Source organism: Synchiropus splendidus, chromosome 9 (assembly GCF_027744825.2).
Source record: "Synchiropus splendidus isolate RoL2022-P1 chromosome 9, RoL_Sspl_1.0, whole genome shotgun sequence".
In the NCBI taxonomy this organism is placed as follows: Eukaryota; Metazoa; Chordata; class Actinopteri; order Syngnathiformes; family Callionymidae; genus Synchiropus; species Synchiropus splendidus.
The window spans coordinates 3825601-3843210 of record NC_071342.1 but is presented as its reverse complement, the minus strand read 5'-3'; the positions used below and the strand labels follow the sequence as shown (position 1 = coordinate 3843210).

The window sequence follows — 17610 nt, the reverse complement described above, 5'->3', positions numbered from 1 at the left end:
AATTTAGAATATTCAAAGGTTCATCGAGAGATATAAGTCTAGGGAGAGTTACCAGGAAAACACAATGTGACCATCTGGCCCCGCAAGCTGGAACCCGGCGTAGAAATCAGTCGAAGGTTGATGATCCGATGAGTTCCAACTGCGCGGCCATTAAGCTGTTGGGAGAGCAGGAAACAGAAACGACAGACAGTAACAAAATAAAAACACGAGAGAAGACCTGAACATACAACAGAGAAACAATAACACAGAGTGTTACATGACAGAACTTGACAGATATCCCTCCATACTCTGGCTGCTTAGGGGGTTCCCTGGTGACAACGTCATTGCAGGGGATTAAATTACCAATGCGGAGCAGCAACAGTCCATGAAAGGAGAATTATGAAGCAGTCATGAACCTTTCACGGATCTATCACAGAGCCACCATGGTAAGCCGGGAACTTTTGAACCGCTTCATCTGTATGTACAGCTCTGGAAAAAAATGAAGAAACCACTGCAAAATTGTCAGCATGTCTGATTTTACTATTTTATAGATACGTAAAATGAACATTTTTGTTTCATCATTTTATTATCTACTGACAACAAAAATATTGTCATTTAGAGTATTAATTTGCAGAAAATGGCAAATGGTCAAAATAACAAAAAAGATGCAATGAACAAAAAACAAGACAAAAAATAAATAAAACAAAATCACATTTTCACCATACAAACTTTAAAACATTATAATACACATCTTTTAACTTCAGGAATCAATATTTGGTGGAATAAACTTGATTTTTAAGCTTTCATGCCTCTTGGCATGCGCTCCACCAGTCTTTTATATTACTTTACCAGTCCCAGTTCAATGGTAATAGCTCAGCTTTGTTTGATGGCTTGCAACCATCCATCTTTCTCTTCATTGCATGCCAGTGGTTTTCCGTGGGGTTCAGGGACAGAGATTGGACTGGCCATGACAGGGTCTTGATCTGGTGGTCCTTCATCCACCCCAGAAATACTGACCATTTTGCAGGTGGTCTCTAAACCAACCCCTCTAAGCACATCTTCACACATAGGAAGAAAATGGGACGAGCGAGGTTTCTTGGCAAATAAACCAGCCAGCCAGACATCACAGTGGAACAGCTACACAAATGCTGCCTAATTCAGTCCAATTTACGGTGAAACAATCATGCATTTCCTTCTGACATGCATTGTAGGCCAACCATGGTGAGTTTGGATGCTGACATCACAACATTTTTGTTTTTCTTGTCAGATATTAGAGTGAAAACACGGAAGTTTGACTTGCAATTGTACATAAATGTCATCAGCACTTAAGTCCGCTGGGCCCTCGTAGCAGGATCTTCAGGGATATATATTCGCTTGTCCCTGTCACTCAGTCAAAGCACTTTGTCATCTTTCAGGAACGTGTACTGGTAGCACAAGTCCCTCAGTGAAGTCCGTCAATGCAATGTATCATCAATCCCATGATCCTTTGCAGGAGGGTTGTGCCAAAAAATCGATTCACATAAGAACCACAATTCTTATTTGCAATGATTAAGAATTGATTAAAAATGTCCCAAAATACATTTTAAAATAAAATTTAATTAGGTTTCTGTCCGCCATTTTGTAACCTGCAACATCCTGATGTTTCTGTGCAGCCCATTATGGACACATGCACAGAAAATGCCAAATCAAATATGGCGGGGGGAGAGATCCATTCTCGCTTTGTCTAGACAAGAGTTTGCAGTCATTTCAGGTTTTTCTGAATGTTTGGAAACACATGCACACAGTGTGCAAGACTGCAACTTCCCCCAAGTGAAGGAATGTGGACGATAAGGAACCCATGAATTCTGCAGCCGGGCAGAGAGAGGACTAGCCAGTCAACAAGCAGAATAAGCCAATCAGGAGGAGTGGACTGGATTATCTGCACACAGCTTCCCTCCAAAAAAAGGGGCAACAATGAGAGGATTCATCAACGTCGCTCCAAACCAAGGGGAGTCGACACAAGATCTGGAATCATGTCAAATCTTGGCATCAAGGCAACCTTGACCTCAAGAGACCAGGACCAATCAGTGGAGACTACACCCCAAGATGAACTGAAATGTGTATTAAAAGGGTCAGGGCCAGAGATAGTCTTTGTCACTCCACACCACTGGAGCTAAGGCTAAGTAAGGTGTAGTTGTGGAAACAGAGCTCCGTTAGGGAATAAATTAGACTCCTCTCTCAGGGAATAAATTCTTTTTCATTTTTTTTCTTGATAGTCATTCTCACGAGTAAAATATTAAGTGTAAAAATGTGCTGAGATCATGAAAATAATGAAAAACTCTGTCTCAACTTTCCTGTGATTCAGCAAAGAAATGAAACACGACCCCGAAATTTCGGTGAATTACCAGTTTAATTAGAACATTTGTACAATAGATTTTACATTTTCACAAGCTGAGGTCGCTCAACAGCAGTGCCCAGTGAACAATCCCTCTGGTGCCACCACAAATGAATCATCACATGTGGAAAAAATATACAAAAACAATTGTTCCCTTTTTACAACTGAGACATTTGTCCTTCCCAAAGGTGTAAATAAAATCTCATGAACGATGTAATTTGGTGGAAAGACAGTGAGTGCGTTCAGGCACAGCCAGGCGAATGCAGAATTGGCAAGGGTTTGGGAGACCAAGTGGCGGCTGCGCAGGTACTGAGATGATGAGGAAGTGGGCAGATAGTCTGAATAAATCTCGGTTTGTTGTAGTCGGATTGTAGTTTGTCCGAAGAACGCGATGGAGAAAATCGCGTCTGCGGATTTATTGGCTGTGGAATTGGAGGTGGAGGAACTCTTCTTTATTGGACTGCGCTCGCGGAGAAGGTAAGTAGTTTTATCAAATCTAGCAAAGGCAAGATATGAAACATTTAAAGCGCCGAAATTGCCTGCAACAAGTCTACCCGAAAATGTTGAAATTCACAACAAATATAGGAGTGTATATACGATATTTCATCAAATTCATTTCCTTGATTCTAAAGATAACACTGTTTATATATATTCATTGACATGAAACAATCCATAGGTTGTAACTGAGTCTCCATAATTTCCCCAGGTTAGTTGCAAAAGTAATAAGTAAGTAAGACTTTGTCTCCTTATACCGTCAGACTTCAAGAGCCATTTCAGACCAACAAGTGTGGAGGTTGGTGACAGAAGTTTTCTGTAGAACTTTAGTGCCTGTCATTTCCTCTTTCGTATCTCGTTTGGACCTGTCCTTTGCCCGTGTGTGGGTGATCATCAGGTTTCCTAGCTTTTTTGGATTTTTTCATTTCTGGTGGTGTAGCCTTCTGTTGCTAGACCTTCCATTTCTTTATAGAAAGCCACCCTGCTTTTGTGGTAGAGACTAAGGGGGCTACGTGTGAGGTCCAGCAGCAGAAGGGTGGCTTCATGTGTGGACTCTGTAACATTAATATTCTTTAGAATTACAGTGTGTCATCCCCTATAATTCTGATTCAAACAGTAACTCTACCTTTCTGTTGCTCCAACTCCAGCTTCATTGCGGAATTCGGCTTTGATGAGTTGGAAGTGGAGGGGGCCTGAGTGAGGTCAGGAGGACCTTCATGAGCTGAGGTCTCTTCAGGTGACTGTGAAGTCAGCTCCATGCCACTGGGACCTGGGAGCGGCACTATGGAGAATGTGTGATCCAAAGCACACGATACACTGATATTGTCCACAATTTAGGGTACTTTACCCAAACGGTGACAATGGTGGCAATTATCTTTAATGCATATCGACTATTTTATTACCAAACATGATTCACAACATGTTGTACATGTCTGGCATTATCTGTTGCACATTTCTAAACATTGTGCACTTCTACATAGTAAATGATCAACATCCTATTCCATATTAAGCTTCCATGTCTTACGCTCCCATCTTCATTCTTTCAGCAGTCTCCCTGCTGACCTGCATCTGGACCCTCAGCACCCTCAGAATCACTTAAGAAAATTGTGACCTTCTCCATCACCTCCACTCAAAATAACCCAGGTTTGGTCAGTTCCTTACATAGCAGGTCAATAGAATGCTTGCACACCTGCCTGGTGTAAAACTAATGTGCTATGGAAAAACTCAAGCAAATGAAGTTCATTATAGTAGTTATTTTTCTAACCAATGGCTCTCATTGCTGATTAATACTATGCAGCAGCTTCAGGCAGCAGCTCAACTTGAAATATCACACCTCCTTTATGTGTGTCTAAGCAAATGGTTGTGGTCAAAGTAATTGTCCAAATGTTGCATGCTTCTCCTTGGCCTAGGCTGTAACCATGAATTATCTTTTGTAATCATAATATTAATAATACATTGTAATATAAAGACAGTGGATGGTATTGTGTGATGTTTTTGTCTATATGCGGAAGTGCTCGAGTGTGATTTCGCATTTTGTGTCTGCATGTATGTACATTTGTGGATGTAGAACGAGTAACTGAGGCTGTTCACATGTCTTCCTTATCGATGATCTTCTTACTGCACTAGGCTCATTCTCAGCAGGCCTGGAAACTGCACTAGGTATGCATATGTTTTTAAACTCATGGATCAATCATTGTGAATGTCAAGCCATAGGAGGGGTTCTGGAATTGGTCACTCATTTGACATGGTTTGATACTTTACCAAATCTGCCTCTTGATTTAAATACCATAGCCCTTATCCATCATTTTCAACAGACTTCCAGATCACTGTTGAATGTTTTGTGGTACCTACAAACCTCCAAAGATTGTCACATACAATAGGAAAAAAGGGAACAAAACAGACCTCAGAGTACAATTACAATTTGCGGGCTTACAAACAACTGTCTTTCAATATTGTGTGATAGCATTTGTTTACATGATATAAAAAGTAGTGTTCACAACTTCAAATTATCATTTTATTATTATCATCTACAAATAACTATGCGACTGAAGAACCTAAAACATCCGATTGTTGTCGAACTCTAGAGCCAATCAGGTGGCACTCCACTCCATCCCAGCATGCCCTGGAAGCTAGGCGGAAGTCAGGTTGGCGCAGTGGTTCAGAAGCAACTGTGGGGCACCTGGCTCCCGCCCCCTGTTCTTGGAGCTCTCTCGATATTTGGTGGTGATGACATCGGAGCCGAACAGCGCGATTCTGGACACCCAACTCTCCACAATGCCTTGCACACGGAGCAGCTCACGGCCCACGACAGGCTTGAATCAAATACGCCTTTAAAATCCTCCAAAGTACTACTGGTGGGTGAAACGCATCATCCTTGCATATATAGAAGTGGAAAACAATCTCCATGTTGGTGAGTCACGGAGTAAATACGGTGACGTCACAAATTACCCGACCCAAGGGGAGGGTAGGTGATCGAGACAGTGACTCGCCTGGCTCTTCACTTTCTCGAGATTTAGATGGCAGCATCCATGATGATGTCAGAGCGAACTGCGCAACCCTGACTTTCCACAATGCATAGCGCACCGATCGGGGCTGATCGGTGCTGCGTCCACCTGGCTGTGCCCGAACGCACCCACTGTCAGCATCTTGAATCTTTGAATTGTCTTGCAATATGATGTTGTTGTGAGATATCAGTTGGTAGTTTTGATACTGATGACCTCTTTTTGTTTGTTCTTCTTTGCACTTCAGTGTTTTTTGAGTTCAATGTAAAATAATTTCATTTACAGCTTCATTAACCAAATTAATGTGCCGCTATCACAGCAGAAAAATGTATTTATTTACTTATAATTTTGTTTTTGAGCAATCCAATAACAAAACCAACTGACATCTCATACGAGATGTCATAAAGCATTTGTCCCCGTTCACACATTCATCATGTCCTCATCTTCTCATTCCAATGAGCACCAGAAAACTTTTTTTTCTGGAAATTCTTCAATTAATTTTACCCCCCAACCATTTAGCTCAACTACTGCCAGAAAAAAATTAATAAATAAATAAAGTTGATGAACAAACAAAAAGAAGCCATGTCAAAAGTGGGGCAATTATAAAAATAACATGGGTTTATGTTACAATGTCCAACATAACATGTACAGGTAAGGAAGAATTTCATCTTCAACATGTAATAAAAATAAAAATAAAAATAAAAATAAAAATAAAAATAAAAATACTTACACTGGTTCATCTTCATCAAAGAAAGTGCTCTGTAAATTACCAAAAATGTTGGCTGATATAGTACCAGTAAGATTAGGATACCAAAATAAAATGCCCAAATAGTTTTTTTTTTGTTTGTTTGTTTTCTTCCTATCAACTATTTATTGAAATTAGTTTGAACTCATTCATCAGTTTAGAAAACTAATGAGACCCACAATATTATTATATTATTGTCAATTGTTTATTACTTGTCTAAATGTCTTTTTTTATATATATTTATGACACTTCTGCCCACTCTGAATTTTTGGTGAAAAAAAAAAAAAAAAAAAAATCACAGCCGTTCTTTGTTGCATGAAGGTGAACACTTGACAGTGTGGACTGTAACAGTGTGGAAAGTGCTTAAGGGGCCGTAGAACTGAGGTACAAGTAACAGTATATAAGGTTGTACAATGATGGTATGTAATAGTGCATATACCATGTAAATTGTATTTTTTTTTATTTAATTTAATTTTTATTTATATATTTTTTGCCAACTTTTTTGGGATATATGTATCCGTGCAAGCGGGTACGTGTCTGTGTGTGGGATTAAAGTCCACTCATTTCATCAACTGTATTGAAACACGTTTCAACCAATAATCTGAGCAAGTCCTCAACTTGATCACAGATGCAGTGACCTGGAAGGTGTGCACATACATTTTAAGTGAATGAAAATCATGAAACAAAAAAAAAAAGTACTGTACTGAGTACTTATCTGAACAGCAGATAAAAAAAAAAAAGAAAAGAAAAGAAAATGTATTGTGTTCTTCCAACTTTCCAGTGATTCTCAATTTGCATGGACTCATCATACCGTTATGTGAACCCGGATCTCTCAAAAGTGAAGCAAGGAAAGGGATTTCTGCATCACAAGTGTGCCTTAGGTAAATAGTCAAAATTAATTTGTGTCGGGAAGGCATCATGTGGCTCTGTTGTGTAAAATTGCACATTATCCAATTGCAAATTCAGAGTCACTTTCAACCAAAGCTAAAACTGAGTCACCCATTTTGGTCACCCACACTGTTACACAAGTAGTCCGTTTTTTTACACATGCAGTGCATGGTCAGAGTCATTGCGTTTGTATGTAACTATGCCTAGTTTCAATTTGTGTTTAGTACAAGCCTCTCTCATGGGACTTTACTCAAGTTTGACTCCAGTAGTAGAAATCAAACGTTGCCACAACTCAGTTCGACTGAATGAAGAGGGATGGTGTGGTCGCTGTTGAGTCATCATCTTGAGACCACAATGGGCATTTGAATGGAATAATTAAGAAGATTATTCCATCAATCCGACCTGCGTCTGCTGTATTCTCTCACTTACTAGAGCATCTTGTTGTTTTGCTCAATAACCGTGGTCACGGATGTTAGGTGTTCTCATTATTGTGTATTGTTTGTTTCTATTCTTGCTATTTTGATTTACTATTTGGTGTTTAAATTGCAATAAAACAGTATTTTCATTGAAGTCGTCCACTGATTGTTCAGAGTAAAATCTTCAGTCTGTAAATTGTGATTTGATTGGGAAACCAACCAGATCCACTGTGCTTTTCATTGACTGCCTTCCTGGTTGGATCCACTCTATCCCAGTGGTGGCAGTGGACAATGAAAATGCTGCGCATTTTAGAACCGGCACAGCCACATTCCGCTTCTGTTCTGCATCAGCACAGCGGGCAGTCTTTGAGTGAAACCATTCTCATTGACTTGTATTGAAAGTAATTATATTCAGGGAAACCACAGGGTGATGGATTGTTCACTAACACTCATCCCTTATTTCCACCATGTAGACGAGAATCACATAAAAACAGCCACAATTGTGGAAACTGCTGAATTTTACATAGAGGATGCCAAAGTTAACCTTAACACGGAATACAACAAAATACTAGTTGCTAAGTACATTGTTCGAGGAAAAAAAAAATAAAAACACAGGCTACAGTTTGTTAGTATGTTTTCCGTAGTTATGTTTACTTTTGTTTTGTCACACTAACATGAACATACAGCCACAACACTTAGAGGTCATATGTCATTACAGCTGCATTGCAGAATCAAGGTTTAGAAAAAAAAAAAAAAAAAAAAAAAAACGAAGAAAAAAAAACAGAAAACAAACCATATATATGTATATCCAGACGACAAGCTACAACCATCTCGTTGTCAGGGTGCAGTAGCACAGAGTCACCAGCAGTGGCAGCAACAAACCCAGTGCAGTGGTATGATAATTGGACATGCAGGAGTTACCCAGGATTGCGTTGGATGTACTGGGACTGTCAATCAGGGGATCCTGGCAGAGATGAGAGACATCAATGAAAGATTGGAACTATTTTTCGGATGCAGTCTAAACACATTTTTTAATGAAATCCATAATCGATGACAGATGACATGAGTTCCACGGCAGAATCGGCTGTTATGTGAAGCAAACATAACTAACTATAACTCAATGGTTGAAACAGTGATGGATCCTCAGGTTTGGAGCAGTCAAGCCTCTACTGACAGCTGCAAGGCATGTTTGCCACAGATATGGTGAGGAAAGAGGAAAATGTTGAGTAAAACATATTCACAATTATGATGAGTTACCATTGCTAAAAGGGTTGCATCCTAATGGCTAGGATGGAGGGACATGTTGGGGTCAATCCTCAGCCTCCCTTAAATGTCAGAGCTGCCTCATATATTGTACAACGACATTTACAGTGAACTTTAAAAGCCACTTGATAAGCAGAGATTCCAATTTAGCCTCAAAGAAAACTGCGGCAGTCACTGTGGCAAGTGCCGCTGGCGGGAGGTCAGCTGATTTGAGACAAGTCAATGACTGGGACACGTGTGATCTTCATCACATTTTCTTCGAAGACCATCTCACATTTACACGAATGACGGCGACTTTCATCTGAATGTTGAAATGAAATGTTAAAATTCACCTCTTGTGGGAAACCTAAAATATACTCACAGTTGAGGTAAATGTTTGAGAAATCTGGCTTTAAGTAACTTATAAGAAAGAAGTATCGGGTACTTTGTCTATGTGAAGCCACAGAAGGTGTGCTGTGCAGCTCAATTGGAGGCAGAGCATGTGGTTTGCTCATCCCAGCTCTGGCTTTCTATAAGAACATGTTTTAATGAATGGATCTGAAACTTGTGCCTCCTGCATGGTAAATGTACTGATAGACGGCTGTGCTGGCCTGAATCAGTGCATCTCTGGTAGGTGGTAGTAGTAGTCGCAGGTGTTTCAAGAATGATGTCCATGCGTTCATCCATATGCCCTTCACAAAACCACCCAGGAAAGGATCTGATTTAACTAATAACCAACCTTCACTCACTCTCGTGGTAGATGGTGTGTGGCATCTATACATTGTGAAGTGGGAACAAGGTCAAGGAGTTGGCAGTTCGTTCATTATTGAGTTAGTCTGTTATTTTGTTTCAAGTCTTTTGTTTATTCATCGTTGCTGTGACCTGGTCTGCTACTTACACTCTGGTGGAGAGACTAAATTTGTGTGCTTCTTGTAGCTGCTGGTGCCCAGTGGTTTAGGTAACCTGGTGGTGGGGTCCTTTCGTCGTGTGCTGTGCTTTTGGGGACACTTTCACATGTTTATGCAGCTCAGCTGTGCTTGTTAATTTTCATTGGTTTGTTGTGTGGTTGGACCCATTGGCTTAGAGGGTGTACCCCATCCCGGTAAGCCCCAGCTCCACTATAGCCTTGTCGCTTTTATCTCGGACTGTGGGTTTTTAGAGTGATTGTATTAATAAAGAATGTATATTTATCTACATGCAATCGGAACACTGTCTCATGTGTCTTGAGTAAGCGAACCTGCATGTCCTTAGTTTATTCATTCTTTGGGTGAAATTCCCAAGGTGGCGTTGTTGGACTCTTCTAAATTGGGCTGCATGTCATATCCCCACCTACACTTGAACGCCATCACCCCCATGGCGCCACAACACTTTGAATTTGAAACTAATAAAACACATTATTGCAGGTTTTGTGCAGGGTATATCGATGAACACATGGACACTGTTGGCACTGAGGCTACCAAGAACGCACTGATTCTGGCTAACGCATGTTTCAGTATATTTGCCATGCACCAGATACAAGTTGATGGTCAATTCATTACATATTATCACAGAAAGCCAGAGCTGGGACGATGAAGCCAGAGGCAGCACTCCCTTCTCCAGACAAAGTACTGGATTCTTCTTGGGAGTATGTCTTTTGTATGTCTTTTGACCCAAGTGACCATGGGTGGACATTAGGTGTTGAGGGATATGAGCTTGTCCCATGACTTCTGAGGAGCTTCTCCATTTCACAGTCTGCAATAGAGTCTGCAGCAACCGTTGCTGCAGCCCCAAAAGATGTGCATCTCAGCATGTGGTGCTTGCGAAGGCATTTCGTCTGAGAATTGTGTAGATGTCCAATTAGGAGAACACTCAGGCACTGACTATCACATTTAAGCATGCAATAGAGTTTAACAGTACTTTTCAGGATATTTAAATATGTAAATGCTGCTACTTCACATGTAAAAGTGACAGCATCTTTATTTTGTTCCATTGGCATTGTTTTTGTGAAAAAACTAGTGCTCGAAGTCAGAGTAACAGTTAGAACTCGCCACCACTAGGCTACATTCTTTTTTGATCATGAACACTGAACAGATAAGATGGATACTATTCACAGCTACAGCAAATTTGCTGATTGCATTTCACTTCACTTCAGACATTGAACAGTCTTTCTGTCATTCATCATTGGTTGAAATAACGTCAACCTGTAACACTGTCATCATTTCACCATTTAAACAGAGCTGAGAAAACGTTGCAAATATCAGCAAAAACATCTGAATGAATGTTAGAATGGTACCAAGATCTGTATGTTGAATCAATGTTGCCGCAAACATAATCACGTATCATTTTACAGGCCATTTTTGTTTAGTCTGATAAGGTTTTGTGTTTTACACATCACGGCCACCATATTCAGTAACCACAGAACTGCTTTACTGAGTTAACAAAGCACGTTCATTTGTGCATTTCTGGGCCACAAGAAGACAAGCCATGATGTTGGGTTAATTAACATTTCAGTTTCTCCACTGTTACACCTTTTCATATTTCTCAATCGAATTTTGTTCTGTTTTGTAAAAAAGTCTTTTTCTATGTGTTGTCTCTACTGTTCGGCAGTTGTTTCTCACGTCTGGTCATTTTCTCAATTCTTCAATAGGTTTCTTCATTTTAGACCTCCAGATGAGTCCGAACAAGACCGGATCACTGCATGCGACCATTCAACATGGTATCTTGGGATGCCATGAAGGAATTGAGCTTAGTTGTATGTTTATTCTTTGTCTGTTCATATTTGACAATCAATAAAAAAAAAACAAAAAACAAAACAAAAGGAAAACTTTTATCACGACTATATGTTACACTGTGTTGATAATGTGTCACTGAATACTGACATCTGTTGGACATTAAAAATCACTGCAGTCAACCTACTTGACAGACTGAATTGACACTGATTTGATAACCTACTGTATATAATGTCATTTAAGTCTTTGCATTCATTATTATTCCAATGTGATGTGAAAAATGTGAACATGATGTGAATGAGGATGCTAGTGGACTATTTACAATTTTTTATTAAAAAAAACAAAAAAAATCGGTGTAAATATTGAAATAAATACATCATTCTCTGATAGGAGATCAAAATGGTCCCACGGATGCTTCCGTTTACCGAGTAGATGGCAGCGTAGGTCCGTTGTCTCCCGACTGAATTAAAATAGAACCACGTACACACTGGATTAAAGGTTGTCAGCCATCTCACGAGAGTTTTAAAGGGGCGAGAATAATGATAAAACCAAAATATAAGAGGACTATGATGGCAAGAAACAGAGAAAGATGGAGCTGGCTTGCATGTGGCTCGCAACGAGTCAACTAGAATGGCCAACGCAGATGAGTCGGTGATGAGCGTATCGGGCACCTGGTACATCCATCCTTGTTAAGTTCCTCAGCGCCAGAACAAAAGAAGAGGTATCGAGAACCTCAGAGCAAAAGAAACGTTTTACACTGCAAGGGGAAAGGATTACTTTGGACAGTGACTACCCGCTGCGTTATTACAAATCACGGGGGGTCCTGAAAGGAAACAACATTCGCTTTCAAACACAGAGACTATGTTGGCTCTGGCGAAAAGAGGATTGCCGGTGAAAGTGATAGCGCAGCCGGTGACAATGATGGAGAGAATCAGACGGAGCATGTGGCAGCCGGCGAAAGGAAAGAATTCAACGAGGAAAAGCTCCAGGTTTTCAGGCGGAAACAAACGGACAAGTACAATTTAAAACAGTAAATACGTGGACGCCGCTAATGTAAAGTGGGTAGACAATCGACCGTTTGCATGATTCTTGATAAGTATAAAATATGTTAAGTCGGGACAAAAAATGAAGAAAGGATTAGGGAGTTGGAGATGGAGAGTGAGGGCCCCCAATTTCAGTCTGGAAATACCTGGAAATACCGAAACCCCTAAATTTTAAGTGTTATTGGTGATTTATTATCACTTATGGAAGTTTTGAATTGGTTTTCAAATTGTCATTGGTCCTGCCATGTTTTTGGGCTTTGTGTTTGTTTGTGATTTGGGTTGATGTTAAAAAGGGATTGTTGTTGAAGCCGGTTGACAAAAAAAAAAGTCAATTTTTAATGTCAATGGTGTTTTGCACCCATTATGAGAAATAACATTTTGTCAAAACTGAGAAAGGAGAAAGCACATGTGGTCTTACTGCAAGAAACACACATGATCAGACCAGAGAATGAAACATTTTAAAATAAGTTTGGGTTCAGGCATATTTCTTTTTCATCAATGGAGTCAAATCACAAGAGAGGCATGGCTATCATAATTTCAAATGCAGTATATTATGAACACATCTGTGATTCAAAAGTGGAGGAAGGCAGGTTTATAAAGATCACAGGCAACATTGAAGGAACGACAATGTCCATAATCAACGTGTATGCACCGACAGGTAGTGACTGGGTATTTTACACACAAATATTTGATTTAATGGTGAACTCTCAGGGTGTGGTTGTCTGTGGAGGTGACCGGAATATAAGACTTTACCCAAATTTGGACTCATCAGGAACAACTTATCAACATAAACCACTAACTAAGAAAATGAAGGAATATATAGAGGAGTTGGGAATTGCGTATATATGGAGGGAACTACATCCAAATAGTAGGGAATACACACGCTATTCATCCCCCCATTCAGTTTACTCAATAGATTATTCCCTTGCTTTTAGGGTCGATCAATCAAATATAACAGAATGTATGATTGGAACTATTGATTTATCTGGCCACAGGCCTATTTCTTTAAGGGTAAATTTAGACAGGAAAGTGAGTAGATCACAGTGGACACTGAACTCAAACATATTTAACAATACAGAACTGCTGGAGAAACGAAACAACAATATCAGACATTATATGGAACTCGATGACACACTCGATGGAACACATTCGAGGCAGTTATGAGGGGAGGAAATATACCCCTCACAGCTTATAGAACAAAGGCTTCAGATTGCAGACAGCAATAAGCCAAACCCAGAATGAAAACAAGAAATTAAAGAAATACTAAATGAAATAAATGATGTTTACACATTATAATCTTAGAAAGATTCTGCATAATATCTGTCTAACAAGTTATGCCAACAGCCAAGAGAGAATATGTGTACCTTAAGAAACTATAAGACTCGGGAATTAACAGAAGCACTCAGCAGATTACATGTAAAATATATTTTTTAAATCATTAATTCTGCTTGTGATGACTGATTGACAGAATACAAATTTGATAAAGCCCATAACATCCATGGAACTGAAATCAACAATTCTGAGACGAAAATCAGGGAAGTCCCCAGGTTCGGATGGCTACAGTACTGAATGGTATAAAATTTTCAAGCCACAATTAGCCCTGTTATTATCATGTAATTATTGAACCTCTAGCCCAAATGATCAGACAGAGAGAAGAGGTGAAGGGTTTCTCAATTGGAGGGGTGGAACATTCTGCAGATGATGTTTTGGTTTATTTGGGGATCGAGAGAGGTCATGTGAAAATATGATGGCATTAATTAAACAGTTTAGAAGGTTGTCTGGATACTAAATAAAAAGTAAATCTAAACTAAATATACCAAAAACACATATTTTGATGTTAAACTATATTGCTGTATTGGAAAATTAAAGAAGACTTACACAAATGGAGTCTTCTCCCCTATTTTAAGTTCAAGAATTGGTGCTACAAAAATGAATATATTTCCATGTCTGCTATATCTGTTCAGAACCTCACCGGTTTAATTAAATGATAACCAATTTAAAAAATGGGAAAAATGGATATAGTGTTTTATATGGAACGGGGAAAAATAAAAAAAAACAAAAAAAAAAAAACAGGATGAAATTCCAAATTCCTCAATTAGGCAAAGAAACTGAGGGATATCTTTACCCTGCCTTAAGAGCATTAAAATGCGGCTCAACTCACTCCTTTATTATATTGGTGTTGTGAAAAATACAAAGCAAGATGGAAAGAGATAGAATTTGGTATATCATCAAAATTTCCTCTCCAAGCAACTATAGGGGATAAAAATCTGGTGAAGTGGGGGGAAGAGATTTGAAAACGCCTGTTTACAAGTAACAATAAAAACGTGTCAAAAGGTTGTCAAATTATGCGCCTTTGTTAAAATGTTAATACAGTTATGATTACTTATGATTTTGAATCAGATTTTGCTCCAAATCAAGTCGGCAATACTTTGGAAGGAGAATGGACTAACCACTTAATGGTCATGTACACGTCAAGGGATAGCTTTCAAAATTTAAAACTGTGTACTAAAACAAAGTGATTTCTTCTGGTACCTTCTGTTAAGACATTATTTTAACCAAGAATGCAAGACTTCCTTCTCTACAACCCAGGAAACTGGTTTTTTTTAATCAGATAATAGAGTTAGCATTTAAGGAGGTACCAAGTAAATCTCAAGATTGTACGAAGCATTATTTATTATGGAAGGCACAAGTACTCACCACATCAAAAATAAATGGGAATTTGAAGCCATGATGGAAGTGTCAAATAAGCCTGGCAACAAATTTGTCTTTTGACGTGGGGATAGCTCTGTGAGCCCGGCACATGCGTCGGCGCATTGGCGTTGCGGGACCCATCACTACATTTTTCCATGAGGCAGGCCAGAATAAAAATGCTCATTAGTCCACATTTGGATGAGCACGAGTTTATTTAGGTCTCTTCGTGGCTGACACTTGGCAGTGGCTCGGTTTCGTTGAAATGAAACCCAAGATGGCGGTGCACTGTCTGGCTGCGGCTGCTTCGGCTCCTGGTACCACAGACAGTTTATCGGCAATCTCGCCATTTAGACCATTACATTTTTACCATTAAAAGTCAAGTGAACCAGTGTAGGAATAGTATATGACTGGCAGGATATCATTAGTCTGAGACAAGTCAGCAACTAGAATACCGTAAGCCTGGAGACGCGGACCGCTCTACACAACCTCTGCCAACTACGCCGGCCAGATCCAGCGGTCAACAGAACAGCGGAGTTTCCCCCGAGCAGGGCCCGGCCCCGGCTACATCGGAGCCGTCCCTGGCTGCATCGGAGGCGGTGTGAGAGGAAGCAGAAGCGCGGTTGTCGCGAAGGACTTACAGCTAAGCTAAGAGCTATCCCGTTCGAACCAGCGCTTCCATCAGCCCTGCTCGCTAGTCTCCAGACATTGCTGCGTGGACACAGAATTTATGACAGCGCGATGCCGACTCTTCTACTTGCCTCTGGAATTCACCACCATCACAACTGTTGCTGTCTAAATTCCATACAGTGCAAGCGGCAAACAAGTCCTGAGTGTTCTCTACCTAGCCATCAGTGATGAGCAATCCACACACCCAAAGGATGTTTATTGTTGCTGAATTTTAACCAGGCCAGCATGAAGACCCTGCTCCCAAACTTTTACTAGCATGTGGATTTTGCTATCGGGGGGAGAATATGCTGGAATGCCACCATGAAGGGGAGCAAGCCAGTTTTCTTCTTAGACCGGTCCCAAGTCCAGAAAAATGCAGAGGGTTGGGTATCCAATGTAAAAATTTCCCAAGCTAAAGATGCGGATCAAACAAATGTATCTCATACCGGATTGGCCGAGGCCCTGGTCAACAGCGACCGCCATCAGTGCTGTTAACCAGCAGGGTGCTGATGGAAATTGGACTACTGTAGGTCGAAGACAGAGAAGGAGAGGGGGGAGGCGTGCCAATGGACAGAGGGAGAAGAGGAAAGACAAGATAATAGGATTGAGAGTAGGGACTCTGAATGTGGGAACAGAGGAACCACCGAGAGCCTGCTGACCAGCTGCATTTCCGTCGGGTCAGGGGACTGCAGGGCTGGTGAGGACTGCTGTTACAGAATGAATGTGACTACTTCCTATTCGTGCAATAACCAGCTGCTACAAATGTTTCTGTTTTTGATTGTACAGCTTCTATACAGGTCATTCTGTTATTCTATTTCAGACTTTTCTTACTTACCCTAGCATTGCACTAGGAATGGGCGATATGTGTAACAGATACTATGTGGTATATTCCACTTGCACCACATTAACGCTGCACATGGTCGGCGTAGGTCGGGAGTTAGCACCCTCTAGCAAGGACTATATAAGGAACTGTCGGGCGACCCCGTGTCATTCGTCGACACAAGGTCGCCAGAGGTAAGGTTGTCTACCCTCAAAGTGTGACATTGGGCACAAAAATAATTTAATATTTGCAATTACGTTGTTAAGATTGTGACTGATGGTGCGCAGCACTCTTGTTCCTGACCATGCATCACTGTTTTTGATACAGGTACATTTTCATTTTTGTATTTATTATTTATTTCAGGTTTAATTGTATTTTTGTATTATTTGTATGTTTGCATTTGTACAATGTTGAGATTCGCCGACACAAGGTCGCCAGAGATTGTGACTGATGGTTTGCAGCATTCCTCTTCCTGACCATGCTTTGCCGTTTTTGATATAAAGATATTAAGAAGTTCCAAAAAGACCATCTACTGTCATGAATTCTACACAACACAGAGTACAAACATCCGGCTTTTCGACCAGCTGGCCAGCCACCAAGTCGAGACTGGTTACATTGGTGCCGCGACCTGAGACATTCGTCGTTGCCGCGGCGGAGGGATCTATGGACTGTTTGCTGCTGGAACTACAATCACGTCTTGGTGCCAAAAGCGGGCAACCTGCGGTACCACATTTGTCTACTTTGTGCTCGTAATAGTCTGCATTTTATTTATTGTTCAGGTGAATTCCCTGAAGGCACAAGATTATAACGTTTATTTTCCGTTACTGTAGACATGTTATAGTATGATACTGATTTGAGAAGTTGAACACTTTATTGGTACGGTTCTTGCCTACATTACAGTGTCTGTTTCCAGTTCTGTCGATATATATATATGCTCTGTTTTTGTTACTGGGATTTTCTTCATTATGGATGACAAAATTACAATGTTGGGAAGAGGAAAGGGTTTGGTGTCATTCACACCCTTGCCTTCGTTGGATAGAGG

At 40.3% G+C, this 17610-nt stretch overlaps 1 protein-coding gene across 3 annotated transcripts in view; it reads right to left on the bottom strand.

Moving 5' to 3' along the window:
• Positions 1–2358: 2358 nt before the first annotated feature.
• The window catches only part of gfra1a (gdnf family receptor alpha 1a), a 94828-nt gene continuing 79576 nt past the window's right edge, over positions 2359–17610 (bottom strand). For all 3 annotated transcript variants that reach the window (XM_053875195.1, XM_053875197.1, XM_053875196.1), the window contains one exon: positions 2359–8362. In XM_053875195.1, coding sequence (XP_053731170.1) covers positions 8219–8362 — 144 coding nt within the window. In that variant the 3' untranslated portion in view covers positions 2359–8218. The remainder of the gene's footprint in view (positions 8363–17610) is intronic.